A 27,929-nucleotide genomic window follows, 5' to 3' on the forward strand; every position below is an offset into this window, starting at 1 on the left:
TCCAGATGTTCCAGTCTGAACGTGGCTTCATCAGAAAAGCTAACTTTACCCCAGTCCTCTGCAGTCTATTTTCTGTACTTCTTGCAGAATGTCAGTCTGTCCTTGATATTTGTCTTGGAGAAAGGCTGCTTATTTGTTTCCCTTCTTAAAACACAGCTATCCTGCAAACGCCTTCGTCTTAATGTGCATGCATATGTACTCACACTTGTCTGCTGCCATTCCTGAGCAAGCTCTGCACAGGAAGTGAACCTATTTTGTAGCTGGATCTTCTTAACTAGATGTCTTGGCACTTGCTGGACCTTCTTGGGTGCCCTGGAACCTTCTTCACAGCAATTGAACCTTTGAAGTTCTTGATGATCTGATAAATGGTTGACTTAGGTGCAATCTTACAAGGAGCAATGTCCTTGCCTGTGAATAACTTTTGATGCAAAGCAAAGATCATTGCACTTGTTTCGTTGGAGGTACCCATGGTTAATAGAAAAAGGCAATGGTTTCAAGTGATACCACTCCTTTTAAAGCAACCAGTCTGCTCTTCTAATTCAGCCAGCATGACAGAGTTATATCAGCTGCTTTGCCCCTGTTAATACTGTCTCCTGAGATAACAAGATCACTGACATAATGTTAGCAGGTCATTTTGTGGAGGGGGTGCAGTGCAGTGGAAATATTTTTATGATTAATTTAAATTTCATGGAAAGAAATGACTTTGTAATTAATTGCAATTCATCTGACCATCCTTTATAACAATCTTGAGTTAAAGAGGACTTTTCATGGGTCCAGACATAAACTATCAGGATACGTAGGGCACAGTGCAGGGATCTAACTGCACTTACTATTTTTTCTAGGCGCCACTCCGTTTACCGGTTGTGGCCCCCGTTGTATTCTCCAGCCTGGTATGCTAATTTTAGCATCGGAGCAGTGAGGAGGAGTGAGTCTTTCTCAATGGGCGTCTCCTTCTCCCTGGCTTTAGCGCTTTCCAATATTTAGATATTGCATTTTATTTTGTCACTATATTGTTGTATGCCATAAGTATGCTATAGACATACATAAGAATGCTATATACTGTACACAGTATTATCTTGACACTATATGTCAGTTTTATGTGGCCAAGCCCTACATTTTTTTTTCATTAAAATTAGCCCTATACAGTAGAAAATGTTATTGTGCGCACTCCAGCTTTACAGAATACATGTGTGTCTACTTTTAATAGTGTCAGAAACAAGAATCCATTGATCCAGGTTTTGGCCAGTCTCACTCTTGTACTGCAAGTTTACATTGAATTAATATAAAACTACTACAACTACTGCTACTACTACTATTACTAATAATAATACTAATCATAAGGCTTGATGAAATGAACTGTACCAGGTAAATCTATGGAGTAGTGAGTAATCATAGTGTATAAAGGAAACAGTAAATGACAAATAAAGCAGAGAATAGATTAACCCAGCACACATCCACACAGTTCAGTCCCCAAGGTCTTAGCTCAAAGTTTGCATTGAGGCAGAAAATATATTAGTAAGTGTCAGTGCTTTTAGTTGCTTTTTGGACATCCTGGACAACACTTTTTACGTTAATGTTTTTACTGGATGTTTTAATTCTCACTGGATTGGTAGCACTGGGGCAGAGACAGGTTGTGTGTGTGTGTGGGCTGCCTGAGATTTGACTCTGCTCCTTTCTATAGCCACGGTAAAGGTATCCTAAGAATGATTAGCAATTTTCAGTCTCACACGTAGGAAATATGCTGCGAGTGTGCACATGTCAACACTTTTCCTCTCCACTACAGCTTAAGAACTTCAGGATGTCTTTAACGGAGAGGAAAAAATATCCTGACAAATCTAGCTCTTTTTGTTGAATAATCTGCAGTATGAGAGAAAAGTCTATCATGTCTTACTGTCTTACACCACATTGATAGTGGTTATTTTTCTAAGCTGAATATGCAAAAAAAATATGATACAATTATTCTATAGTTATTGTAACTTTTTAGATGTTTTTATTTTATTTTAGAGGTTGGTATGATCAAGGGAATATATATATATATATATATATATATATATAAAATTTGGAATGGTCGGTTAGTCTGAATGGTTTTAGGTCACACCCACCTGTAGCAGCCACTTGGATGGCCTTTTGCTGCTTCAGATGGGTGTGGGTTCTTGACTTGACCATTTGGTCTGTGATCTCCCAGTAAGGGAGGTTTTGATTGACAACTGCCCCCCCCCCCCACCATTGGGACATCAAAATTATCCTTCAATGATCACAGTACAGCAAATATAAGGTGCAACGTGGTGATTACTAGTTTCTAGTGAATATCGCTAGGGACGAGCAAGCACCTGGAAGTTCGGGTTCGCCAGGTTCGGTCGAACTTCGGCTCAAAGTTCGGGTTCAGGACCCGAACTTGACCTCGAACCTTACTGAAGTCAATGGGGACCTGAACTTTGGGGCACTAAAATGCCTGCTAAATAGACATAGTAAGGGCTAGAGGGCTGGAAAAGGAAGCAAAATGGGGGTAAGAGCAGGACAATTGCCCTGCAAACAAATGTGGATAGGGAAAAGACATAAAATAACATAGAATAGAAAATAAATAAAAAATAATCTTGAACTAGGAGGCGGAGGTCAAAGTTGAGTATGAGGTTGAGGAGGCGGTGGATGTGGCTGTGTAGGTAGAAGTGGTGGTGGAGGAGTAGGAGGTAGCCAACATTGTTTTTGTGTTTTATATATTTTTTCCTTTATTTATTTTTTCCGGCTGTCCTCTGTGGGAGGTGTATCGTCTGTGTCCTCTGTATCCCCCCAGCCATGCTCCAGTGATGCCTATGAGCTGCTTTGGGTGACACCCTGCTGTGAACACGGTTCCTCCTCCTAATCACCCTGCTCCTCCTTATCCTCCAGGACTATGCCCTGGCTGGACAGTTGTGTACCTGGCCTGTGTTGGTGCAGGAACCCACCATCCGAGCCACTTGTGAATGACTGTCCTGATAACCGTGGAAATGATACCTTTTCCTCCTCCTCCTCTTCCTCCTGTGCCACATCCTCTTTGGAAGTTACGCTGCAGCGCAGACAGGTGAGCAGCAGGGTTAGAATGCCAAAAGCGCATTTGTGAATGCCAAATGCACTTTCTGCAGCAGCTCTGACATATCGGGGTGATTTTTCATGAACCTCTGCACCACCAAATTCAGCACATGCGCCAGGCAAGGGATGTGCATCAAACCAGCTAGGCCCAGAGCTTCTACAAGACTTTGCCCGTTATCACACACTACCAGGCCGGGCTTGAGGCTCAGTGGTACCATCCACTCATCGGTCTGTTGTTTCATGACCGTCTACAGCTCCTGCGCTGTGTGGGGTTTTTACCCCAAACAGATAAGTTTCAAAACAGGCCTGCTGTCGTTTCCCCCTGGCTGTGCTGAAGTTGGTGTTGAAGGTGTTTCGCTGACCGGATGAGGAGGTGGTAGTGGAGGAAGCAGAGTAGGAGGAGGAGGCAACATGAGGCAAAGAGAAACGTCCTGCAATCCTCGGTGGCGGAAGGACATGCGCCAAACTTCTATCTGCCTCAGGCCCAGCCGCCACTGCATTTACCCAGTGTGCAGTTAGGGAGATATAACGTCCCTGCCCATGCTTACTGGTCCACGTATCTGTGGTTATGTGGACCTTGCCACAGATGGTGTTGCGCAGTGCACACCTAATTTTGACCACCACTTGGTTGCGCAGGGCAGGGATGGCTCACCTGGAAAAGTAGTGGTGGCTGGGAACCACGTACTGTGAAACAACATTTCAAAGGCCAGGAATTTTGAAATGCTGGCATTCAGGGTCAGGGATCGATGGGTAGGGGGGTACTTCCTCTTTCTCTCCAGTGTTTAAAAGATGGACAGCAGAACACTTCCATGGGACAGTGTGGAGATGCTTGGTGATGGTGATAGAGGTGGTGGTGTTGCCACATCCTCTGTTTGTGGGTGGCAGGTGCCAATGTCACTCCAGAGGGGGAAGAAGAGGCCGAGGCTGCAGCAGGAGGAGCCTGAGAACTTTCGTAGTTTTTGAGGAGTTTGCTCCACTGCAGCTCGTGCCTTGAATTTGGATGCCTGGTCATGCAGGTGGTGCTCAGGTTTAGAACATTTATGCCTCACTTCAGGCTCTGATTGCACAGCGTGCAAACTACTCGCGTCTTGTCATCAGCACATTGTCTGAAGAACTGCCACACCAGGGAACTCCTTAAAGCTGGCTTTGGTGTGCTCAACCCCTGAGTGTGGTGGGCAGTAGAAGGCGTACTGTCTAGGGGATGGCCACTCTGCTTTTGCACCCTGCTCCCTCTTTTGCTTTGCAGCTGGCACGGTGTGACCACCACCCCTTCCTCCGAACTACACACGTCACTTGCATGACCTTGATTCTATGTGGGGTCTAGAACCTAATCATCCTTAACATCATCTTGCAACCACTCTTCACCCCTGCCCTCCTTTCCAGTCTGCACACTGCAGAAATCTGCGGTTGGACATTGGTGCACTCAATATCTTCCACTTCTGGGGCAGGGCTATGTGGACGGGCCACAGAAACCCTGCCAGCAGAGTCATCAAAAAGCATAAGAAACTGCTGCGTGACTTGGGGCTCAGACTGCTTGGCTGATTTGCAAGGGGGTGAGGTGAAAGACAGATGCCCATCGGCTGCAGATGCCAAGTCTGCGCTTTCAGCAGTGGAATGGGGGGAGACTATGTGAAGGAACTGGAGGCACTGTCAGCCACCCAATCTACTACCGCCTCTACTTGTTCTGGTCTCACCATTCGTACACCGGTATTCGGGCCTACAAAATAACGCTGAACGTTCTGTCGCCTACGTGCAGCTGAGGAAGGTGCTTCATTTGAGCGTGTAGCTGGCACAGATGGACCACGTCCTCTCCCTGCTACAGAAGCTCCACCAGCACCAGCAGCACCACGACCAGGGCCACATCCCTTATTTGATACTCTCCTCATTCTTTGAGGTCACCCACTGAACTAACAGACGGATTAACTATATTAATTTCCCTGTCACGTATGCAATGCAGGTGTACCTCACAAGAAGAATAGGAATATATCACACACCAATCTAACAGATAGATTAACTATATTAATTTCCCTGTCACATATGTAATGCAGGTGTACCTCAGACAAAAATTGGGTATATTTCACCCATCGAACAGACGGATAAACTATATTTATTTCCCTGTCAGGTATGCAGTGTAGGAGTACCTCACAACAAGAATGGGAATATGTCACCCACTGAACTAACAGACGGATTAACTATATCAATTTCACTGTCACGTAGGCAGTGCATGTGTACCTCACACAAAAAATAGGTATATATCACCCACCGAACTAACAGACAGATTAACTATCATATTTTTGTGTCAGGGGTGCAAAGCTGGTGTATTGCACCCACAAAAAATCATTATACTGTAGGTCAGCCACAAAACAAATAGCTAGATTCCTAACACTCTCCCTCACTTCGGCTGCCTGCTGTCATGGCCTATGGTGTGTTTTGTGACACTTTCCTTCACTTGGTTGCCCGTGGCAACGTGTGGTATTGTGTGCATGTAGTGGCAGTGTCTCAGCCCTATGGCTGATCCCCAGGACATGATTGCCACGCATTCCGTTGCCCGCGGCAACAGGTGAAGTATGGGTTTATGTGTGTACTTCCCCTTTAAGTGGCCGTCTTCCCTTGCCTGGTGTTGGAAGGGTTAAATCCCTTCTGTTTGTGTGAACACTGGGTGTGTCTGTTGGGTGTGGCTACTTGGGCCTATAAAGCCTCAGTGTATATCACCAGTCTGAGGGGTACTTCAGCCATGGTTAGCTGGAGCAGCCTCCTGTGTAATTACATCTGCCAGTGGGGGCCACCCTTGTGGTCATAAGTTCACGTATGGTGTTTTGAAGATTGTTTGGTGTCCTTGTTATTTCAGCATATGATTTCCTGGGTTCCCGTGTGATGTCTGGTGTGTGCTGTGTCCTTTGTGTTGTTTGTGGACAGCAGCACTTGTACATGGGTTCCAGGTTGTGTGTCTGTGGCAGGTAAGTGGTACTAGTCTTACTTACCTGTCATTGCTATATGTTTGTTCATGTTCCCCTTTCCATGTAGCTTGGCCAGTGAGACTCCTGTTCCTCGGTGTCTAGGAGGAACAGGTCGTCTTACCCTGCTCCTAGTCCAGGGCCTCCCTGAGGGCTAGCAGGAATATCAGGTTCCGGAGTATGAGCCCTCCTACCATCAGGGTTGGCTCATACGGATAGGAGACAGGGTCAGAATTAGGGATGTGTAGGAGGTGACCTGCTCCCTGATTCCTGTCCTGGCCTGGCATTTGACCATCCGCCTTCTGATACCGCACGGCTGAGGGTTTTCCCCATCCTCAGCCGTGACACCTGCTACCTGCTTCCTGTCCCTGTCAGCTGATGGGCGGTGCTACACATGATCCAGCTTTTATAGAGGCTGGGTCACATGATGCATCGGCCAATCACAGCCATGCCATTAGTAGGCATGGCTGTGATGGCTTCTAAGTGCCTACAGCTTAAAAGCTTATTGATTGGTTGTCCTGCACCAAACTTTTCCAGCAAAGTTTGGGTTCGGGTACCCAAAATCGTGAAGTTTGGGTTCGCTCAACACTATATATCGCCAGTGGGTTAATATGCAAAATTCATGTCTTTTTATGTGCTATGCCCTTTGCAGTGGTGTAGCTCTGGAAGGGGGGGGGGGGGTAGCAGTTACACACAGACACTTGTGCTTAAGGGGAACAAGGATCCCTCTTCTACAAACGAAGACACCAATATTATATATATACAGTATATCAAGCTGTTAGGGGTGACATCCCTGTTTCAGGTTTTGCCTTTGTTTATAATATATGTCATTTCCAATGTAAACCTGATTTGTTAAAATGTATTACATTTTATATTATGACCACCAACTCACAGGATCTTAGTTATCATCGATGGGATGGTATAAAACCATGGTCTTCAACCTGTGCTTTTCAGCTGTGGCAAAGTTAAAATGACATGTGGATGTTAGGGTATGCTGAGAGTGGTGGTTTTACAACAGCTAGAGACCAGTCGTATTTAGTATTCATCATGGAAACGTATCACTGATGATGCCATCTGGATCATGCTGTTTATGGTCAGGAGTTGTAAAATTCTGGACGTTAACAGTGCCATATTGTAAGGGCTGAAACCACCAATTTTGGGCTTCATTCTTGGTGAGGTGTCTGTACAGTTCCCATGTATATGAATCATCTGATTCTTTTTACTTTCTCCCTTTGACTAGTAATTAGAGGATTCAGATGACAACCTGTGGAAGATATCGCTCAATGCTTAGCAGCATCTGGCTCTTTGGCATATTTTCCTGGCACTTCTGTTAATGGTTTTGAATTTGCCCATGGGTCTTTCATGTGGTTGAATTGCAGATGGGCTGTCTGTATGGCCTTGTTCTCCTAGGTGCTTTATGTTTTGCTCCTCACTCATTTTAGGAAAAACATGCCATTTTAAAAAGGTAAAATAAAATATTTCATTGCTTTAGAAGGTCCTATATGTATAGCCTTCCTTTCCAGAGTAGTCGAAAAAATTGCTTTGAAAGCAAACACATGTGGCCCTCTATTCAAATCCAGAGCTGTGAAGTGATAAAATTAGGCATTTAATGGAGTGTCTGTGAAATTTAGCATTTTCATGCAACCTTTACAAAGTACCGTAACAATATAACAGAGCTTTATTTTTCTCATTCTTGGACTAAAGCATGCTTGTGTGTATTCTTTAGGAGATCTACTATCTACAGTATATTCACTTTAGCATGTTACCATATTATGTACTTCTAGGGAGAAATAAATTGACTTATTTTTCGGACACATAAATAAAGCCTGAATAATAATGGGCAGAAGAGAGATATGCACTGCTCTTAAACATGAAGTGAGGAGCCTACCTATAATAAAAATGAAAGACAAAATGAATGTAATTAGATTTAAAAGAGTTGTCTCATGAAGTCAATCCCTTGTGTAAATTATCTCTGTAGCAATAGGCAAAATGGGATCAAATGTAGTCATAGACAATGACACAGGAGTCCATTTCAAACAGGATTTTTCCTGTTCATAATTATTTTCTTATTTTTTAAATCAAATCAGATTGTTTTTTGGCTGATTGTGGCATTTGTTTTGTGACAAATTTTAGATGTAAACCACATTGCACTCACGCCAAATATATTATTAAGGTGTGCCATTTCATAATTTTGGTGCAGAAACGCAAAGCAAAGACAGACTTAGAAATGAGACAAAAAACAAAAACAAATGAGGAGTCTTGGAATTCCGAAGCTTGTTGATTTATAAGAGGTTTCATAAAGATCACAATAAAAATTCAGCTATTAAGTCTGGTTGTGGTTCGTGCCAAAGGATGTCATGCTACAGGTGAATCATCTTCTTGTGAAAATGTCTACCAGCTCTTCTATGGTTTTCTCCTTCTGATGGTTGGCATCATATTGTTAAGAATATACTGTATGACACCGGCAGCACAGACCAGTGATTTATACTTAAATGCATTATATTAGCATTCTGCCTAGATTTGCACAACATTAGAAGGTGAGCATATTTTATCTCATTTTATGACATTTTATACCAAGCATTTTACCTTGTACCGATGTAGTAGAGTTAACACTCATGCTTTCTGAGATTTCTGAGATGTGTTATTTAAACTAAGCAAACACCTTTAATTGTTTTTCAATGGCTTTTGTTTCAAGATAACAGGATGAGTTAAGAAAATTGACTTAAGAGTTTGAGTGCTAACCCTGCTTCACTTTTGTTTTGACACTATAGCTCACTTATTCTTATTATCATGGGTGCGTCTTAACAATTGGACATAATGTTGATTGTGTGAAAATCCTCTTAAGGATTTGTCTGACAGCAAACTTGTTGACTGGTTGTAATAACAAGTGGACATGTGTAGTGCTGTTTAAAGAAAAACAGACTCGTACAAACCCATTAATTGTTTTTACAGTGACCCAGTGGGCCACTGCTAAATGATCAAACAAAGTGTCTCATATGTAACTGATGTTTTGTGGTTTTATTTCCTTTTAAACTGTTCTTCTGTTGTTTGCACTCAATGTCACGCTGAATTATTGGGTTAATTTCCATCTCCTGGAGATAGAGGTAGGCCCTAACCCCTGGGCTTGGCTCTTCCCTGTAAAGTGAGATAGTTACGGGCTGTCAGTTCATGTGTGAGCAGTTTATTGGAAACATATATCTACGGCATACAGAGTCAGCATTTGGGACCTCAAAAAGTCTGAAGAAACCATGAGACTGATTAGAAAAGAACTATTGAGAAGGGTAAGCAGCCAGAAAGGAGGGTGTGTGGAAGAGATATGTAAAAATTGATTTTGCATTATATGTTTCAAAAGAGTACATTTTGGAGTCTGCATAACATTTTTGTAAAATCATAATCAAGATGTTCAAAGGGGAAGATCCATATAAACAAATGTGATTACATTCAGTACCACAAAAACATGTGATATTTTTCCTCTGTGGTTGTGGTTTGGACTTGTGCTCCACCACAATCCCCAATGCTAATTCTGGCCTAAAGAAGATAACAAAGCCTATGAAATGAGGCAATGCATATTATCTGGACTGTAAACTGTATAAGGCTAGGTTTGGGCAAAAAAATGTGGCCTCATATAGACCTTCTGCATCGGCCCAGGAGAACTGAGTGAAGGACAGGAGAAGTAGTTTTGGCTCTGAGGGTGGTGGTAATTCTCAATCATCACTGTAGTGATCTCCAGTCTTGCAGTTTCTAGGGCAGTGCAAACACTGGTGGGTGCTCTCTTTCTTCTCTCAGGGTGCAAGGTAAGGCCTTATTAGATGTCTAGCCTTTTCCCTCTGGAGTACTTTTGTAGTATAAGTGCTTTCTGGGCAGTTGTAGGATACAGATAAAGGTTCTCTGAACTTAGGACTAGTTGTGAAGGAGGTTGGGCAGACACTTTTCCCCCTCCAGGCTGCTTCAAACTAGACTCCCTCAACAATAACCATTCAGGAGGACAGACCTAGTTTATCTACTAAAAACCTAAAACTATGCAAAGTTGTTAACCATCTGTTGTCCATACGATGACATTAAGTGCATTTATATAACAAATCACAATATTTGACTCAGTAAACATTGCATTAACTCTCAATCCTAATGAACCGTTTGCAATAGTCCTTCTAGGGTACTGTATTTTGGATTCAGAATACAGAGAGCAGAAGTTGGTTACCTTGAGGCATTCTAATTAGTGATGGATGAACATCGGCCGGGACGATTCGCGAACACGTGTTCGCAATCAAATGTTCACGCGTTCGCATCATGCCCATTGATTTTAATAGCAGGCGAACCTGAAAAACCTTCAGGTCATATTTGCAGCCACCAAATACAAACTACGAGTGCACAAATAGTCCCGCAACATGGACAGTGACATACCAGAGGGGGATCATTGGCAAAAATTCCCACAAAAAATATGTATTTTAATCAGGGGCCATTTTTATGTGTCTTAAAGGAAAACTCTGTTAGGCGTAATTCTTACACAGATTGTGGCGCAAAGGTCCTTGGCACCGCAATCTGCATATTTTTCTTGCTCATGCCAGGTCTAAAAAAGGATGGCGTGGGCAGGGAAAGGGATACAGTTGGCAATCCAGTTATTGGATACCACCGCCATACATTGACCGGATAACGACTCTGTACAGTGACCGGATAACACGGTTATGCCATGACAGGATAAAAGGGTTTAAGAGGGCACAGTACAGGGAATGACTAGGAGCACTGCACAGGGGTGTGGTAGGAGGGCACAATGCAGGGTATAAGGGGGCACAGTATGGGTGAGAGGCACAGTATGGGGTGGAGGGCACAGTCACATGACCCTGTGACATTTGAAGGTCCTTATGGTGAATGCGGTTCATATGCCGCCATAATGATAGGCAGAGGAGTGAGACAGGGGTGTGATTATGTGGCTAGAGATAAAAAATGTAACTGTCGGCAAGTACGGGCCCCAAAAATATGGATAAATATGTAACTGTAGGCCAGTGCAGGCCCCAAAAATTAGCCAATAGGCATTCACCTGACAGCAAAGAACTTTGGATTCTGTGGCTGGAGGTACATTAGGCGGTCACAGGATAAAAATTTAACTGTCGGCCAGTACACGCCCCAAAAATTAGGGAATAGGCATTTACCTGACAGCAAAGAACTTTGGATTCTGTGGCTGGAGGTAGATTAAGCGGTCACAGGATAAATATGTAACTGTCGGCCAGTACAGGCCCCAAAAATTAGGCAATAGGAATTCACCTGACAGCAAAGAACTTTGGATTCTGTGGCTGAGGGTATATTAGACGGTCACAGGATAAAAATGTAAATGTCGGCCAGTACAAGCCCCAAAAATTAGCCAATAGGCATTCACCTGACAGCACAGAACTTTGAATTCTGTGGCTGGAGGTGCATTAGGCGGTCACGGGATAAATATGTAACTGTCGGCCAGTACAGGCCCCAAAAATTAGACATTCACCTGACATAAAAAGGCCTTTTTATGCCGCTGTATATACATAAGACAAGGACCATTCTTTCTTCTGAGTAGTGGCGGATATGTGTAGGCTGGCATGAGGAAATTCAATTTCACGTGGTCATCACAGGTGTTGAATTCCTCCGAGATCCATGTCTCATTCATTTTTGAAAAATGTGAGGTAGTCCACACTGTCGTGAACTAGGCGAGTGCACTTATCGGTCACGATACCCCCTGCTCCACTGAACGTCCTTTCGGACAGGACACTCAACGAGGGGCAAGCCAAGAGTTCCATGGCAAATTGTGCCAGCTCTGGACACATGTCAAGCCTGCACGTCTAGTAGTCAAGGGGTTCCTCGCTTCTCAGAGCGCACAAATCTGCCGTTAACCTGATGTAGTCAGACACCTGTCGGTTTAGGCGTACCCTGAGGCTGGATCTGGAGAGTGGCTGTCGATTGGTTTGCTGCAAGAATGATCTCATATCTGAAGTGACTAACACATCTTCAAACCGCCCTCTTTTTGCAGGCACGGTAGGATTGGAACCCGCACCTGTTTTGCTGTGGGTGGAAATTCCTCCTCCAGTGCCCGCAACAGCAGAATGCAGCATTTCACGTAGCAAGGCCTGGAAATGCTGCATTCTGACAGCCCCCTGTGATGCTGGTAACATGTCCACCATTTTGTGTTTGTACCGGGAATCTAAGTACGTTGCCACCCAGTACAGGTCCTTGACCTTTATGCTTTTTATACCGGGTCCCTCTTCAAACACTGGAGCATGAAGGCCCCGATTTGCACTAAATTGGAAGCAGTGGACCGCCCTGACACCTGCTCATCATCCAGGAGAATGTCGTCCTTGGTCTCCTCCACCCTGCCACGGACAACACCAAGGATTCCGAAAAGTTTAAAGCCTGCTCTTCTTGCTCCTCCTCCTCCCCCCAGCCACCATCATCCTCTGACTCCTCTTCAGACTCCTTCTGACTTGTCTCAGATGGAGTAGCCCCCCTGGGAATTCATTTAGCATTGCGACTTCCTCATCTTCCAGCTCCTGCTCCTCAACAGCTTGATCAATGACACAAAGCAAAGCACGCTCCAGAAAAAAGGTGTAAGGTACGATGTCACTGATGACGTCCTGGCTGCGACTGACCAGTTTGGTGATCTCATCAAATAGCCGCAGAAGCTTCCCAGAACCTGTCCTGATGCAGAGTTCGTATAGGTAGTCATTAACGGCACATTTCTGCTGGAGTAGTTTATAAAGCATATACAAGGTGGAGTTCCAGCGCGTCGGGCAGCCACAAATCTGACCTCTGACGGGCAAGTGGTGCCACCGCTGAACGTCAGCAAGGAGAACCATGGCCATGTAGAATCTTCTAAAATTGCCAGAGATTTTTCTGGCCTGCCGCAAGACGTCCTTGACCCCAGGGTATTTGGCAACGAATAGCTGCACGACTAAGTTCAGGATGTGTGCCATGCACGGAACCTGTGTCATTTTGCCCTGTTTAAGTGCGCTCAGCAGATTGGCACCGTTGTCACACACCACTTTACCAACTGTCAAATTGAGAGGGATTAGCCACTGATCGGCCTGTGATCGCAGAACTGAAAGGAGTGCCGGACTGGTGTGGCACTCGGCTTCCAGGCACAACAGCCGCAGCACAGCATGGCAACGTCTCACCTGGTATAACGTCGAATAGGTTCTGGGAAGCTTGGGGGGTGCATCAGAAGAGGCGGTAGCAGTGGAAAAGGAGGAGTCAGCCGAGGAGGAGACGACGGATGGAGTAGGAGGAGGAGAAGAAGAGGCAGGCCTGCATGTAATCTGTGGCGGTAACACCAAATCCACACGGGTGCCACGGGTTACATGATTGATGGTTTACCCAGTGGGCAGTAAAAGTTATGTACCTCCCCTGCCCATGTTTGCTGGACATCTTTTCTGTGGTCAGATGTATCTTAGCACCAACACTGTGTGCCAGAGATATATTAACTAAACGTGGCCATATAGTTCAGGGATGCCCTTCTGGGAGAAATATTTCCTTCCGGGACGTTCCATTGCAGTGTGCCAATGGCCACAAATTTTGTAAAGGCCTCCGAGTCCACCAATTTATATGGCAGTAGTTGGCGGGCTAGCAGTTCAGACAAGCCAGCGGTCAGCAGTTGGGAAATAGGATTATCCAGCGTCATCATTTTCTTTTTACGCTCGAAGCGGAAGCCTGCCTTGTGCCAGATGAATGCAACAACGGCACGGTAGAAGGTGGAGTGGAGGACAAATGAGATGAGAGAGGAGAAGGAGAAGAGGCAGGACGTGGAGTGCCGGGAGTGTGGCTATGTGGGTTCTGATGGCATTGCCCCTAGGTGAGTGCTGGGCTTACCACGACTTATGCGTTGACAGCACAGGCTGCAGATGGCAGCACTATTATCAGTAGCTGGCACATTGAAAAAAGACCACACTGTGGAGCCATGTGCCGGCGTCCTGGGAGCGCAAAATGTGACCGTGCATGGTGGATGGCTCGCTTCAGATACATTTGCAGTCTGCTTTTTGCCTCCTGTGCACTGCAAGTTCTGCCTGCTTCTTCTCCTCCTCCTCCCTATCTGCTGCTCCATCTCTCCTTCTAAACTTCGCTCCTCTTTCTCTCTTGTGGGCACCCACGTGATGTCCATCGACACGTCATCATCGTCACCTACATCACCACTGACATAAGAGATCTCCTTGGGCTGATCTGGGTACTTTTGTCAGACCGCTGGGTGATGGCCGTTGCTACCTCCTCTTCCTCATCTGATGCCAAGAATGGCTGCGCCTTCGTAATGTCTGGGAATGAATTGGAAAATAATTCCTCTAACTTGAGTGGAGGGGCTATGGTGGTGGTGGTGGTGGTTGTGGTGGTGGTGTCTTTGGGGGTGCACACAGCAGTAGAGAGTGAGGAGGGTGCAGATACAGAGGATGAGGGGGGTACAGAAGCGGAAAGCTGAGTGAGCCACTCAACCAACTCTGGTGCACCCTTTGAAGTTATCGCACGTGCCTTCTCCAACTTCCCACTTCGGCTCCGGCCTGGTACACCTGTCCGACCCCTACAATCCCTGCGGAATGGTCTGCCTCTTCCTCTGCCTGTCATTTTCTAAAGGACCCTCTGCCCTCTTCCCGGTATCGCAGCAGAACCGCACAATTGCTGCACAATACAAATACACGATAATATAATTTCTATGTTAGAAAGTATATTATAAGTATATTACACCCCTTTATATCACACCTATCGATAGCACAACTATACCAGTCCTTAAAATGACTTTTGTGGCCATATTAGCTAGCATTTTGTGTCCCTAACTGTCCATGCTCCAAAATGAAACCTCTCCCTACACTTGCAAAATACATAATGTAAAATGGCTGCCAGATCGGGTTCTGTTATAGGGTTGGGGGTGTGCCCATGTGCTGAAACTTCTCAATTGGCTGTCCTTTCCCACCTGATGCATGTGTCATGGGTCAAAGTTCGGCGCTATGCAAAAAAATATGGCGTGTGCGCATGTTTGGCGAATCGCGAACGAGCAAAGTTCTCCGCAAAACGACCACCAGGCGAACCACAAGGCCATCTCTAATGCTGATGTTCCAAATTCAGTAACCTCATCATATTTCTATTGACCCCTGTAGGTCTGTGGAATCAGAGCCATGGAGTTGAAGTCAGTTTTGGGTAGAGTCAAAGTTGGTAAAAATGTACAGACTTCAACTTTTGAGAGACCTGTAGTTACCATTATTTTAAACAGTAAATCTAGTTTATTAATTATATGTGAGCTGGATTTGGATACAGAAGTTTGTCTTAAGAACTCCACAACAAATGTGACTTAACAATGAAGTAAAACCAACGTAAGTGACAATCCATGGTAACACAATATTACCATTTATTGTCTTTTTATAAAAACACACATTTCAAATTAGAAACTTTTCAGGTTTTATAATATGTATTTTCAGCAGAAAGCAACAGGACTGGAAAGATCCAAGCAAATTTTCAAAAAGAAGGGCGGGGCAAACTAAATAAAGAGCCATAACCCACATAAACTTAACTCAATTGCTGGGATGAGGCCATCTGACCTCATCACCAATATTACCCCCTTTCTCTGTAATTTAAGCTCTTCTTGCTCTGCCCGACAATCAGAATACATTATGCTTTTACTCTATAGTGCATATCAAAATTTCAGGCAGTTCAATAATAAGTCTTGTACAAATACTCATGTTGATTGATATGGGTCTTATTCGTGGCTGTGCTTTATTCATCATTACTCTGCTGGCAATTTTGGTTGTCACTAAAAGAGTTGTGCCTTGAAATCCCATCTTGACATAACAAAGATGAATCCTCAATGAATAATGTTTTGGGAAATATAATTTGCAGGATTCCGCACAAAGCTGACTTTCATATTATTTGTAAGATACAAAAATATCTGGACTTTTAAATTCTTTTCTGGCACATTTAGGACCGGATTGTTGATCTTTTTTCTTCTAAAAATTGCAGACATTTCAGGTACGCATTACTTTAGGTTTATGAGATAAAGCATGCACAGATTTTGTGCCATGAAAAGCAGTGGGGAACATTTTGATGGATTACAGGATACCATAGTGTTGCTACTGATTGAGACTGAGACTTCAATAAGAATTTCATGAGTTTGAATTTTATCCATGACAAAAAGCAGCAGATCAATTTAAAGGAAACACAAATTATATATGCAGTTTTGCAATTTGCAGTACTTTTTATTAGGCTAGGGTGCTTCTATACACACTGAAGGAAATTATGTTTTTGGTGTGCAATTTTTACAGGTGCACATGTGAAAGAAGCTGAAGGAACCTTTAAAAGTTTTGTGGAGGTTAGCTCTCCAGCTTTGTATAATGAAAATTGTGATTTATTCTAAATCCTAACTCTTTAAAACAGTGGGGCAGATGTATTAAGATACATTTATTTTCCACCAGAATATTATGCCTATACCATTTTATTTAGTGTCAAATTTATAACCAGTATATATTTGGGTTGTTAAAAGTGTCAAAGCTAGAATTTTGTTGTAAAAAGTTATATATTTTTTGCGTGCATTTAAAGCAGCCGGAGGACTGCTCAACAAGTTGCCAGTTTGCTACATAATGCGGCACAGGGCTTTATACTGTCACCACTTTTTAGAACCACCTTGGAGCTAGTATAGTGTTTGACAACAAGATATGCCAAAATTTGTCAATAACTGCGACAAAAGAAGGCACAAAGTAGGACTAGGCAAAAAGTTGATTTTAAATACAGTAAGATCCTACATTAATATATCTGTATTAAAATAGTAAGAAACAAAAAAAATCTGAACCAAATATATTAAAATTAGCAGCCGTGATAAATAAATGCACATAAACATTTTGCCACGGATTTTAATTTTAATATGCTCAATCCTGATTTTGTTTCTAATAATTTTATTATTAGGAGACACATTGGGGGAGATTTATCGTAAGGGAAATTGTTAAATTCAGTTTTTCAGGAGTCTGTGTTGCTGTAACTCACGCCTAACTTATCAAATATTGCATGATGTTTGATACATCGTTAAGTCTAACACATCTCGCTTTAGATGTTAGTCCACTTCATTTTTCACCCCTTTAGGCCTCATTCACATTTCCGTGTCAGTGTCATGTCCGTAAAAAAAATGTGTACGTGTTTCATCCATGAAGACGTCCGTGAAGGTGATCCGTGGTTGGTCCATGTGTCTGTTTTTAGAATCCATGTGTCATCCGTAATTCACTGACGTTGCTCAGCTGAAAATGTATTTCCAAAGAATCTTCAAATCCTTCAGTCTTCAGTGAAAAACGGATGCAACGCGGATGAGTGTCAGTGGTTTTCACGGACCCATAGACTTAAATGGGCGTGCTTGGTCTGAATCGTGGATCAAAATAGTGCATGTCCCCGTGATTTTTTTTACTGACCCATGGTCAGTTAAACAATACTGAAATGTGAACACATTTAAATAAATGGGTACGTGTAATGTCCACAGAAAATGCGGACGGCACATGTCAGTAAAAAACAGAAATGCGAACAGGGCCTTACTTTGCAACAATTTAAGGGAATTTTTAAAAAGTTGTCGTTTATACAGTTGGCTAAAATCAGCTCGACAAGTCAACCACAGCCACTTTCCAACGTTGCTACGTTTATGCACAAATAAGACCAAAAATTCACAAAGCCCTATTTCAGAACTTTTTTAAGAAGAGTGCAGGGCTTGATAAATCCACTCCCCGTGTGTTACCTAACTGGTAGTTGGAATACATCACTATTTTAACTCTGCAAAGCCTGGGGAGATGGCCTATTCTTTTGCTATAATATGCCTTAATAGGTTTGGTTGACTGCGTAACAACAGTCACTTCTGTCATTTGGTAACGAAACAGATCACCTTGATCCTGCAGAGATCTGGAAGGAGTGAATCAATATAGAGCAGAACAACTGTTAGGACAAATCCACTGATCTTAACAAAGACCCTGCAGAGATGAGACCTAGAATCTGATTTTTGAAGAATAATTAATTGCCAACATTCCTCCCAAACTGTGTGCTCTGGCGAAGAGTTAAAATAGGAGGTAAATGAGGTTCACAAGCCCAGTAATTCTACTTGTATGAAGAGGTTGCAATGCTCAAAGGAATTGTCAGGAGGGAATAATTATGGGAAAATGGTACAGAGTGAGTAAAAAAAATAAAAAAAATGATGCAATATTCGCCTCACCATACCAAATCTGTTCTCATGTTTATCAAATCCCCGCTGGTCTCAACTTCCTGGTCCCATCTTGACAAAAACACCAGGAGATACCCGCTCAACCAATCACTCGCTGTTACGGGTCACCACTTTGGCCAGTGATTTTTTTTAACTTACGCTGAGCACTTTCCTGATAATTTTCACTGTTTAAAATCCCTTTATTTTCACCATGCACAGCTTAATGGGAACTGTAGCGGTTACAAATAACTCAAAATCAGTCTCTTTATTGTCAAACTGACTTACAGGTTGGTCACCCATAGGTGGCACTGGATAACTACTAATATCTACATATTTTCCCAACAGGTCTATGGAAATGCAGGACTTAGCAAGTCCGCATAATCGTGTTGGAAGTGGCGATGCATCAGCCTCCAAGCTGGATAAGTCAAATATCAGCAGCAGCAACATCACAACAAATGGTACAGGAGGTACGTCTTCTTATATAAGTTATTAAATTGGCAAAAATGTTATCTATGTTTCATTACCAAGCCTGATCTTAATCTGAAAGTCAGTGCACAGCCCTAACGATGCCATTCATTATTTACATTGTAGAATAATAATTGTAGTATCGGCCTATTACGGGCCTTCAAGGCCGTATGTTATATTTTTTTCAGTTTCTCATACTTTTGTAAGACAAAACTTTTTTAGCAAGATGAGGATAATTCTTTATTGGTACCATTTTGGGGTACAAATAATGTATGAATTAACTTTTGTACCTTTTAGTAGGGAATGGAAAAACGTATGCCTAATTACTATATGCCTTATGCCATTGTTGTTTGGTCTATTTTGACTGTGCCTTTGAGACAGTGCATTATAAATAAATAGCATGCCACAGTAACTTGTCAGTCAGTCAATGTCACCAAATGTATTAATTTTTTTGTAATTCTTTCCTGAATATAAACATGGTTTATAAAAATAAAATAAAAATTGTCACCTCCTACACATATATTTTTTATAGAGAATTTTTATTTTTATATAAAAATCCCTTTTAGTTTATTTTATTTGGGTAATTTATTTCATGCTGAATGGGAATGAACAGCTTGCAGTGTATTAAAATACATGCAGGATACAGAAGACTGAGCAATGTTTTTTAATAAAAAAAATAATATTACAAATATGTTTTTATCCAAGAATACAGCCAATGCAATAAAAATAAAAAAAATCACCTAAAAGATATCCATAGCCTTTAACTTTTTGCTCTACATAGGTGACAAGAAACTGTGATCATTCAATTTCTGGCATAATGCTTTCTAATACATAGTTATTCCAAATTAATGTCAGCATCCTCTAATGACGATGGCATGGACATAACTGCTATGCACATTCGATCCACTGGGCTTACCATTAGTGGTAGGATCAGCGCACGTTGGACATAATGGTATATCCATCTGTGGGAAAGAGTTAAAGCAAACTGTCTCCACACTCCAAAATTTTGGCTCCACACTGAACAACAGTTAAAGAGTCACTGAGTTTTCACAAAAAAACTTTTGATACGTGATAGAGACATATCAACGGTTTTGATCGGTGGGGGTCTGAGTGTTGAGACCCCCCACTTATCCCTAGAATGAGAAGAGACAATTGCTTGCATAATGCTCTCTCTCTCCTCGCTACAGAGAATGGAATCAAGATGGGCCCATAGACTTTCTATTGAACTCTTCTTCTGCAGCGAGGAGAGAGAGTGCAATATGCAATCACTTCTTTCTCCTCGTTCTAGCAATCAGAGGTGGTCTCAGCACTCAGACCCCCACTAATCAAAACTTTTCATATTTTTGAAAACTCAGTGAACCTTTTAAAAGCTTGCCAGCCACATAGTACTGGTCATAATATGAATAGGTGCTGCTACAACAGTGACTATACAGACATCAAAGCTTTTCTATATAATGCTCATCTCTCCTCTATGTTTCTGCACTCCTGCTTAGTCTACTCTGGTATAGAATTGCTTACAATCAGAAATCAACACTAAAGAATTCCATCTTACAAGAAACATTTATAATTGCTCTCTCCTAATAGGGTAGGTGTGGGACTTTTGGGCACAGTGGCATGTATCTAGGTATCAAAGTTCTGGAATCAAAAGTCACATAAGAGAGATCCTTGAGCTGCATGTAGTTCTCCAGCCTTACTATCATCATCCTAATTCTATATAAAAATTACATTTCTTCATTATTATTAAATATATCTATAGCTACCTCTTGTCTCGCCTGTAATATACTGTACTTAATTCTCAGTGGGCATTTACTATACATTTTATGGTTCATTCCATCTCAATCTATCCTATCTGGGATACTATATATGCTAGTAATAATGATATCGGTGGAGAGTTTATAGTAGTGCAAAACATTAGTGTTAATGGTGGTGGAAAATGGATGCAATAATATAAAACATATTAACACATATACTATTATTAAATTCCAATTCTCAGGGGAGAATATGACTGTCCTAAACACTGCCGACTGGCTGCTCAGTTGCAGCACACCCTCTTCTGCAACAAGTAGGAACTCTAATAGTATTATGCATGGTGTTTGAGGGGCTTTCTGATTATGATGTTTGTTTCCAACTATATTCTTGTGTGGTTTGCTGTGTCTACCTCTTACCTCCATTTCAGTCTTTCGTACAAAATTTGAGAATCAAATGTGTTTACCATAAGTTTTCTCTATGACATGAAGATCTTCTGTCTATAATTTCCACGTGTCTCATGTTTGCACTCCTGTGTGCTGTTTTGCAAGACCTTGAAATATAGTTGTACCTGTGGTAAAATTTCTCTTACATATACGGATTTTCAAATTTAGCAATACATGCCAGACATGTGAATAAATGGTTTGTAAATTATGATGTAATACTGGATGGGGGTTGTCAGGTCCATTAGTTTAAAAGCCACTCCTTGTGAGTAGCTTTCAACTTTGGTTAACTTGCATATGCTCTAATGGATGGGAAAAACCTTCAAAGCAGAGATGAGTGAACCACTCAAAATTCGGTTCAGGTTCGCCAAATTGAAAAAAAAATGTTTGGTTAGGACCCGAATTGATTTGAACCGAGATGAAGATTCTCCAATTGCCCTGAAATTTGGTACATAACACCCTCTAGCCTCCTAGAACTCCTAGAAAAATTATCTCTTTTATTTTTAATGATTTTTTTTTTTTCCCTCCCTCCTCCCCCCTCTCCAAGCTCTCAAACGCAATGACAGTAATAGTAAATTACATCTAAATGACACTGACATACATAGCTATGGGTAAACGCATGTTTACCAGCGTTCCAAAAAAACTTGAAACCATGTTGAGAAGGAAATAATCGGAAATGGATGATTGAAAGGTTGCCACTTTGGTCATGATTATAGATTACTTACTCATTTAATGTCCCTGCTCATGTTATCTTCTGTAACTTTTTGTGGCAGTGTTTCTGATTGCTTGTTGTAGGACGGGCTGCTGCTCCTGTATACAGTGTCTGTGACTGTTTTCTAGCCCCTCTATATGACGTCAAACAAAATGGCTCCAGTCCTATACCCCATCCTGCTCGCTCTCTTTCGGTATTGTAATGCAAAGGCTCCAAATCCCATCCTACTGGCTGTGCATGCTCCCCTTCAATGTTGTAATGCACAGACTCCACATCCTGCATTTCGTTTCTGCGCAGTAGACATTATTCATGGCGGCAGTGTCGCATGATCATAGTGGCCAACACTTTTAATATCACGTTATCATTCATATATAATTTTGTGCATTACCCTGTGCATTGGTGTACTGATCACCTATATGCTGGTTTAATTAAATTGAATAACCCCCCAAAAATGGAAATATTAATATGACATTATCAATCACTGATTTATACAGTTTTTGAAAAAGAATATATATAATAATTTAATTGAATATATGAAATGCCCTGATACGGAGTTCGAACTAGTATTCTATATGCTATGCTAGATTGATGGTAGAACATGTGTTGTACAATTTAGTGCTTATTCCACCCCCCTCCGCATCCCCCCAAAAAAAGGTTTCTGTTAAAATGAGAAAAAAATTTAAGTAATGTCCTTGTAGGCTAGCTGGCTTTTAGGTTTGCAGCAGTTGTACTGGGAGGCAAAGCCAGCCTCAGCTCCTCACTTTTCACTGTCTGGCTGACAGCTTTCCCTGCCTGTCCCTATTCTACACATACAATTCTTCTTTGTAATTCTATCTTTTCCCTTCAGTGTCCCTGGCAGTATAAAACAACAAGCTTGATTGATTTTTCACAGTTATTGACTCCCTTTGATCATTTTCTAGCAGACACTGCAAGACCCAACTACCTTCATTCATGGCCCAGCAGAGAATGACATTCTGCTCATTCTTCTAGGGCACCTCCATGCCTGCTGCAGCACCGATTGGCACATCCAGGCTGTCTGTCAGCCTGGGAGCCAATCAGGGAAAGCCCTCCCCCACTTCCTCTCAGGGTCATCAGAGCACCCTTCTTCTTCCTCTGTAGTGCTTTTTTCCCACCAACATGTGCACTAAAATGGTGCTATGCTATAAACCTGGTAGCTCCTTTTTAACTTCAAAGAAGTGCTTTACTAGAAAGTCTATATTAAAGGATTATTCCCTATACTATTGGCATCCTGAAATCTTGTGATGTATTCACAGGGCAAAGGTCAGTGATGTCCTCACAGCCCTGCAAACAGGAAGTCAGTCTCTATTCATCCTTCATGAGACTGACTTTGAGGCTCCCATAGGAATGAATAGAGAAACTGACTTCCTGTCCACACCTAAGATGCCGTGTCAGTTAGAGTGTTGGTCACATGACAAAGCTGAGGACTAGAAGGGAATGGATTACTCACTTCAGCCACTGGTAAGAAGATTACCTTCACTACAATCATGTATCTTTTTGATGGGTCAGACTAAGAGAATAACCATTTTTTGGAGGGCTTCTTTAAATATAATACTTCGATAGAGACATACCATTGCATTACTGACATACTCACCCACACATATACTGTATATCAGCAATAATATCATTTCTGCTTCCAAATATATATTGCACCGCAGTATTTTATCAAGCTCAAGATGGCCAAATGATAATAAGAATTGACATTTGCAAAACGCACTTCAGTAAAATTTTCACATATGATCATGTCTCCAAATAATGTAATTTACATCAAGAAAGGATAGAAACCACTGATTAAGATGCTGATATTTGACACGGGAAGAAGAGGGTAATGCAATCCTGTTTTTTTTTCTGATAAATTAGTCTAAGTAAGAGCAATTAATATTTAATGTGTCTTTGTTCGCGTAAATATTTTAAACTATTTCATTTATCTCAGTGAAATATTCCCACAGAGGCTATACATTACAAACATTATCTCGCCATAGGTTGTATGTGGATTGTTGGACTGATATACACTCACCTAAAGAATTATTAGGAACACCTGTTCTATTTCTCATTAATGTGATTATCTAGTCAACCAATCACATGGCAGTTGCTTCAATGCATGTAGGGTTGTGGTCCTGTTCAAGACAATCTCCTGAACTCCAAACTGAATGTCAGAATGGGGAAGAAAGGTGGGCTACAACAGCAGAAGACTCCATCGGGTACCACTCATCTCCACAACAAATAGGAAAAAGAGGCTACAATTTGCACGAGCTCACCAAAATTGGACTGTTGAAGACTGGAAAAATGTTGCCTGGTCTGATGAGTCTCGATTTCTGTTGAGACATTCAAATGGTAGAGTCCGAATTTTGCGTAAACAGAATGATAACATGTATCCATCATGCCTTGTTACCACTGTGCAGGGTGGTGGTGGTGGTGTGATGGTGTGGGGGATGTTTTCTGGGCATACTTTAGGCTCCTTAGTGCCAATTGGCCATCGTTTAAATGCCACGGGCTACCTGAGCATTGTTTCTGACCATGTACATCCCTTCATGACCACCATGTACCCATCCTCTGATGGCTACTTCAAGCAGGATAATGCACCATGTCACAAAGCTCGAATCATTTCAAATTGGTTTCTTGAACATGACAATGAGTTCACTGTACTAAAATGGCCCCCACAGTCACCAGATCTCAACCCAATAGAGCATCTTTGGGATGTGCTGGAATGGGAGCTTCGTGCCCTGGATGTGCATCCCTCAAATCTCCATCAACTGCAAGATGCTATCCTATCAATATGGGCCAACATTTCTAAAGAATGCTATCAGCACCTTGTTGAATCAATGCCACGTAGAATTAAGGCAGTTCTGAAGGCAAAAGGGGGTCCAACACCGTATTAGTATGGTGTTCCTAATAATTCTTTAGGTGAGTGTATATTGTATGTAAAAGTAATTGCAGGTGTGTGATGGAGATTCAAGTAGCAATTTCTTCCATAATAAAATGTAACATTTTTCTCACCATACTACTTGATGACCAGGGTCAGACTGGCACACCAGAGTACCTTAGCAGCCCATACATTGGCGTACATAGAGAAGTAAGGGCCCCATAACAAGGATCAAACCAGGCCCCCCCACACAGGACAAAAGGAGTTTCTGCCTAAAGTCTTTTCAATGACCCTTGAGCTATTTTTCACTGCTTCATTTGCTAAAAGTTGTTCTTTTAGAGGGTAGAGTCTTGACCCAGTTTTCACCTCCAGAAGAAGAGGCGATAATCCCAACTAAGACTGGGCCCCATAGCAGTAGCATGGTCTACCATTATGGTAGTTATGCCCCTGAGCCCATAGTTGACATGGAGCTGACATGAGAGCCAATTACTTGCCACTAGGGTGTATTTCTTGTGGTTTAATTCACAGATAACTTATCAAACTTTAAAGGGGTTGTGCACTCACTTCTAGACCTTTCAGACTGGGGGGACCCACACTGGTGACTGTAACCAATTACTGGCTCTAAGTCCAGGCTCATTTGCTCACCAGCTGTTTCTCTCAAGTCCCTACATATAAACTTCCTGTTTAATGCTGTTGCAGCCAATCGCTGGCCACTGCTCCCCTTGCGTCACATGACTATTTGATGCAAGGGAAGCAGTTGCTAGTGATTGGCCGCAGCAGTGTCAAACAGAAGGTTTACATGGAGGGACCTGAGACAAGCAGCAGAGGCTCTGTGCAGATAACTGCTGTAGCCAGTGATTGGCTGCAGCGGTGTCAAACCAGAAGTTTAAATGGAGAGCTCCAAAACAAAGAGTGAATGAGCTGGTACCCAGCACCAGGGATCAAGTAAGTATGACCACCAACGTGGGTCTCGCCAGCCTGAGAGGTGTGGAAACTAGTATACAAACCCTTTAATGATGGTATGTTCTGCATGTCCAATGTTAATAACACAGATTATGAAAAAAAGAAAAGTGGATGTGCATATGATCTGTATAGCTGGATGGAGTGTAAGCCATGTTCAGTGTGGGTGTAGTCGAGTTGGAGTTTCAAATGGCTCAAACATAGTCAGATGAAGAAAGAAGCAGTCAACTTTGCTGTTGGATACATCAGTTTAACATGGTGGCCTATTTACGGGCAATAGACCAGCACTTATTTGGTAGCAGACAATTTTCTGTTATAGAGAGGTAAATTTTTTAATCCCTTAAAGAGTCACAAAAAAGTTTCAAAAAAAGTTTAATATGTCATAGAGACATGTCAAAAGTTTAGATCGGTGGGGGGCGGGGGGGTCTGAGTGCTGAGTACTGATCCCTAGAATGCTTGTAGAGAGGCACGTTCAGGCTCCATAGAAGTCTATGGGCCTTTCTCCATTCCGTCTTTAGCAGTGAGTAGAGAGAGCGCACTATGCTCGCACTTCTCTCCCTTGTTCAAGGGATCAGTGGGGGTCTCAGCACTTCACATCTAAACTTTTGTTGTCTTTATGACACATCAAAAGTTATTTAAAAAGTTATCATTTACATTTTGTTTCCGTTTCTGTTTTTTCCTCTCAGAGAGCCATAATCTTTTTTACCTTTCTGACCATATAACCATATGTGTTTTTTTTTTTTGTGGAATATGTTTGTATGGTGAACTTTTAGAAAAACTCAATTAAACATAGTTTATGGGGATTTTATTTTTATGGAAATCCCTATATGCTAAAATGACATGACAACCTTATTCTGTGGGTCAGTACAATTATGGCATTACCAAATTCAAATAGTTTTTATTATGTTTTACAACTTAAAAATAAATACTATTTCAGTCTATGGGAATTCTCTATACTGCTCATCAAACCCTGCCTCAAAAGAGCTTCAGAGGCAGTTTACTATGGCAGGCCCTCACAAGGCCCAAGGATGCCATAGCAACTAATTGGGGCCCTGCAATTTTTCTATGAGGAGTGCGATTGGACAGAGGAAACACCTTATCTGATTCAGGGAATTTGGAGTCTGTTATATTACACACAGAACCCACCTGCTTCATACATACCCTGCATGCATATGACAGATACATCAGTCATGTAGCTTTGAGGGTTTAGACGTTACTGCAACAGTCAAACTCACAAATGCACTGTAACAAAGGTGGAAAATTGTCATTTTTCTTTGGAGTGCGGCAATTGTAAGCCTTCCCTGATAAAGAAGTATCTGAGACTTTTGTAGCAGTGCCTCTACTGTATTCTGACCTGCTTCCACATAGGACTGCCATGGCCTTTGCATACAATCTGGATAATGCTGCAAACTAAGAATGCTTTCAAAAACATAAGTGTTTATTTTCATCAATTAACAAAATACAAAGTGAACGAAGAAATGAAAGCATGATGTGTCTTTCATCTCCTGCACTATTATCCTTGGCCGACCACTGTGTCTATGGTGCTCAACACGGTCAGAATTAATGGTGTCCTCAATGCTGAGAAATACAGGCAGATACTTATCCATCATGCAATGACATCAGGAAGGCATCTGATTGGCTCTGATTTATTCTGTAGCAGGACAATGACCCCAAACATACACCCATTGTCATTAGGAACTAACTTAGACTTAAAAAAGAACAAGGATTTCAGGAAGCGATAATATGGCCTCCACAGAGTCTGATCAATACATCATTCAGTCTGGAATTATAGTACATGAAGACACAGAAAGATTTGAGCAAGCCTACATCTATCGAAGATCTGTGGTTAGTTCTCCAGGATGATTGGAACAACCTCCCTGTTTGGTTCATTCAAACACTGTGTGCAAATGTACCTAGAATTGATGCTGCTTTTAAGACAAAGGGTGGTCAGACCAAATATTGATTTGATTTAGGTTTCTCTTGTTCATTCACTTTGTATTTTGGCAATTAAAAAAGATAAACTGTTAACACTTCTATTTTTGTATCATTTTTTTCCAAAACCACCTAACACTTTTGTCCAGTACTATATATGACAATAAGAAACATTATCAATAGTCCTAAATATTAAATAAGAAAAAGATAGCAATGGTCTCAATTTAATCCATAAGGGTCTCTCTCTAAATTTTACATCCCCCATCCCCCTCAGCACTGGCTACACTAAGGCCCCTTTAAAACGAGTGAGTATTCCACGTGGGTGCAATGAGTGATGTGAACGCATAGCACCCGCACTGAATCCTAACCCATTCATTTCAATGGGTCTGTGTACATAAGCATTTTTTTCATGCATCAGTTCTGCGTTGCATGAGAATTGCAGCATATTATATATTCTGTGCTATTACTTTTTAGTTTGGTATAATATGCTACCCTTACTTGCAGTGCAATATAATATAGTTACATATTTAACACATTTGAAAAAAGACCATAAAGTTCGACCAAGGGACAGGTGGGGATCTGAATTTTAGAAAAGGAGAGTGAGACCCAG

The 27,929-nt window shown here is 42.0% G+C and overlaps 1 protein-coding gene across 11 annotated transcripts in view; it reads left to right on the plus strand.

Moving 5' to 3' along the window:
• Nucleotides 1–27,929, plus strand: part of EYA4 (EYA transcriptional coactivator and phosphatase 4) — a 309,340-nt gene that overhangs the window by 146,515 nt on the left and 134,896 nt on the right. For 6 of the 11 annotated variants that reach the window (XM_044289386.1, XM_044289385.1, XM_044289391.1 and 3 more), the window contains 2 exons: nt 18,526–18,647; nt 20,639–20,707. In XM_044289386.1, the coding sequence (XP_044145321.1) occupies nt 18,526–18,647; nt 20,639–20,707 (191 nt within the window). The remainder of the gene's footprint in view (nt 1–18,525; nt 18,648–20,638; nt 20,708–27,929) is intronic. The other 5 variants (XM_044289387.1, XM_044289389.1, XM_044289388.1 and 2 more) reach the window with 1 other exon arrangement.

Source organism: Bufo gargarizans, chromosome 4 (assembly GCF_014858855.1).
Source record: "Bufo gargarizans isolate SCDJY-AF-19 chromosome 4, ASM1485885v1, whole genome shotgun sequence".
Taxonomy (NCBI): domain Eukaryota; kingdom Metazoa; phylum Chordata; class Amphibia; order Anura; family Bufonidae; genus Bufo; species Bufo gargarizans.